Source organism: Sinocyclocheilus anshuiensis, unplaced genomic scaffold (assembly GCF_001515605.1).
Source record: "Sinocyclocheilus anshuiensis isolate Anshui unplaced genomic scaffold, SAMN03320099.WGS_v1.1 scaffold975, whole genome shotgun sequence".
NCBI classification, from domain to species: domain Eukaryota; kingdom Metazoa; phylum Chordata; class Actinopteri; order Cypriniformes; family Cyprinidae; genus Sinocyclocheilus; species Sinocyclocheilus anshuiensis.
Genome location: NW_015547693.1, coordinates 649659 through 656757, shown reverse-complemented (window position 1 = coordinate 656757; position 7099 = coordinate 649659). Strand labels below are relative to the sequence as shown.

The 7099-nt window shown below is 36.9% G+C and overlaps 1 protein-coding gene across 11 annotated transcripts in view; it reads left to right on the top strand.

Annotated features, from left to right (window-relative positions):
• LOC107703622 (nuclear receptor coactivator 6-like) overlaps positions 1–6404 on the top strand; it is a 19677-nt gene extending 13273 nt beyond the window's left edge. For 6 of the 11 annotated variants that reach the window (XM_016506322.1, XM_016506320.1, XM_016506316.1 and 3 more), the window contains 4 exons: positions 2635–2665; positions 2999–3040; positions 3330–3481; positions 5907–6404. In XM_016506322.1, the coding sequence (XP_016361808.1) occupies positions 2635–2665; positions 2999–3040; positions 3330–3481; positions 5907–5959 (278 nt within the window). In that variant the 3' untranslated portion in view covers positions 5960–6404. The remainder of the gene's footprint in view (positions 1–2634; positions 2666–2998; positions 3041–3329; positions 3482–5906) is intronic. The other 5 variants (XM_016506325.1, XM_016506324.1, XM_016506321.1 and 2 more) reach the window with 2 other exon arrangements.
• Positions 6405–7099: the final 695 nt, after the last annotated feature.

Here is a 7099-nt window from a genome sequence, read left to right as displayed (position 1 = left end):
CGGGACACAGTTTGAGTGAGAGGAGAGACACGTTTTAAGTGCACGCACTCTCTCCGGGCGAGAGCAGCGTGTATCTGAGCGCGCGCTTCCGGTTTTGTGCGAGAGCAAGGGAAATACGCGCGCGAGCGGAGAGATTCGCGCTCACGCATTGTATTAATGTGCTTTCGCACTACAATAATGCGCTCTCGACATTTGTCAGTAAGATAACGCCATACTAGAGCTGATCTGCACATCACGGCAAGCGTCTGCGGCACATTAAAGCCTGTGTTACAGCCACCGGAGCTAATTGCAGCCACTCAGTCAATGCTGGTGTTTATACCGGCCGCGCCGCAACCCAGAACTCATGCTTATCACACGACAAAATAGAATAGAATTCGTCTGCAGCAGAGCGCGCTCCATTGTTTGCTACTAGCGACTCAGGTCAATGTAGAGATGTGCGGATGAGCTCAAACTTCACCCGAGTCCGCTACTTCAAATAAATGATCCGCCTGTCACCCACCGCCCCTATGTTTGATCATCACATTACAATGATTCTAATTCTTAGTTTTGCATGATGATATGATGAATGGATGGTTCATTTTAACAGCAGATTCAGTGATGTTAGAGACTAGAGCTGATCTGCGCATCACGGCATGCGTCTGCAGCGCATTAAAGCCTGTGTTACGGCCACCGGAGCTGATCGCGGCCACTCAGTCAATGCTGGTGTTTATACCGGCTGCGCCGGTATGCAATAGAATTCAACTGTATTTTGTCACGCTGCGCCACTCGCGTCTGGTGTAGAATAGAACCCATTATAATCAGTGATGTTGTCTACACTGGTTGCTGTAAACTGATGCCTAGTTCTATTTATGACGTGCTGACACAAAGTTCAAATGATTTTCAACGGTCGCTTTGTCGCGTCCTGTTGCTGCGCAGACACGGTGTCAGCATAGTTTGTCAGTACAGCCAGTAACATAGCAGACTGAAAAGTTAGTATCTTTCTGCAGTCCAATAATAGACGGCAGTGCAGTGGTGGCTTGAGTCTGTTGAACGTGGAATTTCATGGAATTTGTCTTATTTTTGATGAATAAATAAAAAACAGGTCAGTACATATATAGACTGTCTGTGAATATTAAACTGCAAAAATACGATTTAAATACGAATGTTCTGCATGTTCATTTGATTACCAGAAAATACACAACACAGAATTTGTGAAAAAAATATGATTCATTATTATTATTTATTCATTTTAGATCTTTACATTTGGAAAAGATGTGCTTCCTGCATAAACCTGACCCTGTTGGTTTGGCAGTAGCTTGCTTGCCCTACACATTTAGCTCGTTTAATTTCTCAATTCAAGTTATATATATTTTGTTCTATTTGTGTTATTTAAATTATTTATAATGAGTGAAGTGAAGTTCACTGTTAAGTGCACTGATGTCAGACTCATTTTGAGTAATAAAGTTTATTGTTAAATTGTTAAATACCCTGCCTCCACTACACATAGGCCTATGTTTGTCACATCATTATAAGTGTTTGATCACCACATTTAGTTATGATCTAGTTGATTTGATCTAGTATGATTTAGTTATGAGTTATCATTGCAAAAAATGTGTTTATGTATGTACAGTATATTCTGTTTATGTAGGCTGTATACTGTGTTCTATATACAGTACCAGTCAAACGTTTGGACACACGAATGGGAAGTGTGTCCAAACTTTTGACTATACTGTACTATAATATAGCCTACACATAAATAATATCACCCGATATATCGATATCTGTCTTTTTTTACCCCCTAATATCGGTATCGGCATCGGCACCCCAAAAAAAAACATATCGGTCGGGCTCTAGTATTTAATAAGCAGCTCTGCTTTGTTTACAGTGGTTACCAAGGAAATGCTGTATCACTGCTGTTCCTTAAGCGCCATCTGCTGTCAGAAAGTGAATTTGCATCTCATTCAGCCTGTCTGCTTTTATGTAGTTTTATGTAGCATAAGCTAAAGTCAGATCATTCTGTTTTTGTTTCAAATATATTTTCTATACAAGGTGCATTTTGGTGCAGAAAAAAGAAAAGAAAAGAAAAAGCCAAGTTAGAAATAGCACAGGCAAAACCAAATTTTAATTATATGAAGAGACTTTTTTTATTTGTATTATTCATTTATTTGGTTTGGGATTTGTAAAACTAGTATTGTGAATTTTATTGCATCATGATTTGAGTGAATCGTTATATCTGTACTCTCAAAGCCCTCACTCAGCAGTTTGGTCTCTGGAAGTTTGTTGTTGTCCCGCCTCTTCCATTGATTTTTAGACCGTGAATACAATGGGCATCCTTGCAACCTTGTGGAACAACTAATTAGTGTAAAACAAATCAATGGGCATGTGTGACCTGAGCATACAGAGTATACGCGGTTAGAAAAACTAAAGTACACTTTGGACTTTAGCGTATTCTAATCTTATTAAAGACTATGTGATGCATGCTTTGACCAAAACTGTTTCTCCTAGTCTGACTCTGAACCAACACTTTTGGTTCAGCTTTGTACCAGCTTGGCTCAGAGGAACTCCCAGCGATAAAGCCTGAAGTTGACGAATAGAAAAACACAATGCATAGTCACTGTTTAACACAAAACTAATCTCAGTTGTCTCTATTTACAGGACAAGGGGTTACCACTGCAGCAGAACAAGGGTAAGGCAATATGTAATTCTCTTTGTTCTTCAATAATCTATAAACTTCATGTTCAGCATTAGTTGTGAAGACTGTCTAACAATTTTTTTTTTTTCACCATTTTAATTTTATTCATTACCTGTATTTTAAAATGAATACATTTGTTGATTGTATTTCAATCAAGATTAATTTTATTGGATAATCTGAATGAACTCACCCTCATGAACACTAATAATCATGGAATGATTCATGAAATCATTCTTTTTCTTGATCATTACTCAAATATGGGGAAGGAGGCAAAAATGTTGTTCAGCATCAAAGCAGTTTACCGCTGTTTTTCCACTTCTATAACAGATGGGCAAAGAAAAGAAAGACGCCCGTCAACTTAGCCCCAAGGTATGTATATAGCAGACCTGTAGATTCCCTGCACGGGGCAGCGTGGCCATTTTAGTAAAACGGTCATGAACAAGACGGACGTAATCTGTGGTAGATGAGGAAAAACAGCAAGTGTGAATTCCTCAGTTGTTCAGGGGCCAGATGTGGTCATTTTCTTCAGTGTTAAGACCATTGAGAACAATTGATTTCCAAACAAAACTAGAGAATATATGTAGCATGCAAAGTGGCTGCACTCTGAGCGTTTTGATAAAAAAAAAGTTATCCCTATTGCCCTTTGTTCCTTCTCCAGGGATACAAGGGCCACCACTGAGAAAGCAAAAGGTCCTAGTCGACGAAGCTCACGAACAGACAAGGAACCTGAGGAGGAAGCATCCGACAATGGACAGAGAAAAAGAGCTGCTAGGCCAGGCTCAGCATCCTTGAACACAGGAAAAGGTACAGGTTAGATATCTAGTCATCTAAATGGATACAAATGTGTCATATATTTATATACAAATTTAATAGTAAAATGTAAATGTATATAGAAACTAGGGCTGCACGATAAATCGCATGCGATATTTAATGCGCGATGTGCTTGTCTTGATGTAATTCCTAAAAAATGTAAAACATTTTCCAGTTACCAGGGATGCAAACTCGTCACCTCTCGGCAAATTCGACGTTTTGAATTCAAAGTGGGTCATTTGTATGATTCGTGTAGATCTGTGAGTTTTTAAAAAAAAAATTGTGGGGGGGGTCCGTTTACAGTTCCAGTAATACCAACTCATTTCTGTACCCGCCCGAAGTTACCCGCTTTCAAACACTCCTGTGTGTTTTTGTGTGCGCTCTCTGGTTTCGAATTTCAAAACCAAAAATTTCTACTTACAACGTGTTTTGCAGCTTTGAGTATTGTAGCCAATCAGCCATTTTTTTTTCTGGTGGGTTCAACTGGATAGATTAACAAAAACATTAACATTAAAACATTAACAACACTAACATCATCATTACCTCATCATCATCATCATCGCGTACCACTGAGAAGCTCCCTGATGCACACCTAAAATTCAAATACAGCGTTTTTTCATTCGAATGCGAATTTAATTTAAATTCAACTAATATTCCTTTTTTTGATTCAGTCTCCTCATCGCAGACAGGCACGGCACTCATTTCAGCATGTGTTTGTGTGTTCTGTTGGCTGTCTGCTTGTCACTCATAACGCACCTTTAAATGAAAAAAGCGTGAAACTATCCTGCGATATATCGCACATTTTTTCTATCATTATCAATGATGGTGTACTGTCGATAAATGCCGATACAGTTTTATTGCCTAGGCCTAACCAAAAGTTTCTGTTTACATGTTTTTGCAGTGTTGAGTATTGTAGCCAATCACAGGCATCTCTGTTGAAAGCAGTGGCCAATCAGAGGTGTTTACTGTAGGTTAGTCAGAATCCGCTCTGAACTAATTTTTGTTTTCACAAGTTTACGTAGTTCTACACACTCGCAGATCTTCCCATTATAACAAAAGGGGAAAAAAAGCATATGAAGATAAGTGAATAAGAATTGATTGTGTAGTTATTTATTGATTATATCAGTTTTCGCGTGAGTGAGCTCGGTCAGTTGAAGAAAAGTTTTGTTTGTCTAAGAGGACTGACAAAGTCGAGTGCAAAAATTACGCGAGTGAATCTGCTAAAACTACAGAAGCAACAAGTCTGTGTTGGCTGAAGGTATTTAGCAGCTTCTACAGTTAGATCAATCTTAAAGCACTCTTTTTGATGAGTCATTTTTAAGGCAATGTTTGAAAAATATTTTTAAATTAAATCTAACAAAAATATCTAAATATTTAATGCATTATTATTTATTATACCATTAAAAATGAACTTAATTTGTCGTTGAGTATTTAAACAATTACTAAATAAAATAATTAAAATAAAGCACTCCTAAACTGCATCTGACAGAAGTAGGGCTCCTGTACTCGTACTCGTTAAAATGCCCCGATACCAAACGCAAGTTGAGGTTTGCATGAAGCTGGATGACAGCATGCCCAGGAGACTACATGCTGTCATTAAGGCTAAGGGCTGCCCGACTAAGTATTGATAGTTGTGTAAATATTGACAGCTGTATGAATCATTTTTGGTTGATTGTAATCCATTACATACCGTTCTATCAAAGTTATCTAACATTATCAAGATGAATTTGTTCTGACACAGTTTAACTCTGAGTTCTCGTCATATTTTATTACCATTTTCTAAACTATAGCGAATAAACTGTGATAATGTGAGAAATGTTGAAGGTGTCTGAATACATTTTGGTGTGACTATCTGTTTGATAAATGAAGTTAACCAACTAACATTATACATACCCTTTTGGTTTCTGTACTCAATATTTAAAAAATGTACAAATGCAATAAAATATCGGTATCGGTACTCGGTATCGGCGAGTACCAAAAATAAAAGTGTCGGTATCGGGCGAGTACTGGAAAAAGTGGTATCGGTGCATCCCTAGACAGAAGTGTCAACATCTTTCACGCAAGTCTTTCAAAAGAAAAGAATCGCATTGGTCTCTTAAGTTCTAGGAGGTGCACTCGTTTTACTCGTATTTGGCGCCACCTATGGTTGCGGATGTATTATTGACATGTAGAACTCTAGACCCTGGATATAAGATTTCCAATTTTTCCAGATATAAATATATTCTTATATTCTGAACAATACGGTAATAGTTTAAATTGCTCCAATAATAGATGTTTCTTTTTGTAAAGTTTTGGTGGTATTTCTTTTCCGACTAGAATCTTAAAAGAGAGCATATCTATTGTATATCACAAGACGATTTACCACAAGTGCTGAAATGAATGTTTTTGATGATTCATTTACCTTTTGTTTCCTCTGTCTTTCGAGAATCAAACACTGGAGCCAGTCCCACCCAGGCAAAACGAAGGAAGTCAAAGTAATCATGACACACAAACCTGTGAATTGTACATTATTTTTTGTCATTTTCTGAACTTGTTTTATCTGCTGTTTTTCCTTTTGTTCTAAGCAAGATAACCATGTACAGAACGTTTTTTTCTTCTTCTTTTTCTTTTAATCATGATACTGTATTTTGTCCCTGGCTACTAGATGAGATCGCGTTTAGAATTGTGTATGATGTGTTTGTATGTCATCGTTTTGGTGTGACTTTTTTATTATTAATAATATTGGTCAATTCTGTATTAATCATGCAATGCAGACTAAGAATAGAATAATGTCTGTAGTATCACAATATAATAATGTGACAGAATCAGACTTTGTACTTTCCACCCCCATGTTGTATATCATGAATTAACTGTGCATTTCAACTGTTAGCACCCGTCTTCACCCATTTAGCCCCCGGATCACATGCATTAAACTATTTTTACAAGTGTACATTTGACTTGTTTTTGTTTGTCACTAAACATGCAAATAAGAACCCTTCCACAGTGATGTTTTTAATATGAAAGCACAATGAGTTTAATTTAACAAGACTTCAAACAAATATCAGTGATCTTAAATTAGAATAGATTTAAAAACAACACTTGGAAAGTTCTTCATAGAATACTAGCATACTTACTGCATACTGTGCAGTATACACTGCATACTGTCACATGACCGCATTGTGTGCTTCGTTCATTAGCTAGTGGCTTTCGATCGGTAACTTCCAAAAAGTAGTTTTCTCATAAATAGTTCACAGTCTAATCAAATAATAGTCAGAAATAGATTGTGGTTGGTTACATGATGGTTGATTGGTATTCATTTTATCACACTGGAAATAGAAGTTGAATGCAGGCAATATTTATTTAATCACAAAAATGAAATATCATTGGTGGTTAGCATAGCCCAATTAGGACTTATAATGTTTGAGAAAGAAGTCTCTTCTGCTCAAGAAGGCTGCATTTATTTGATAAAAAATACAGAAAAAAGAATATTGTGAAATATTTTTACAATTTAAAATAAGTTGTATTTTGCTTCAAATGCAAGTTTTTAATGTGATTCGTCTCATAACTGGTCTGTTTTGTTCAAGAACTTACTTTAAAGCAACGGTATGTAGTTTTGTGTATTTTGGTCGTGATTAAAGT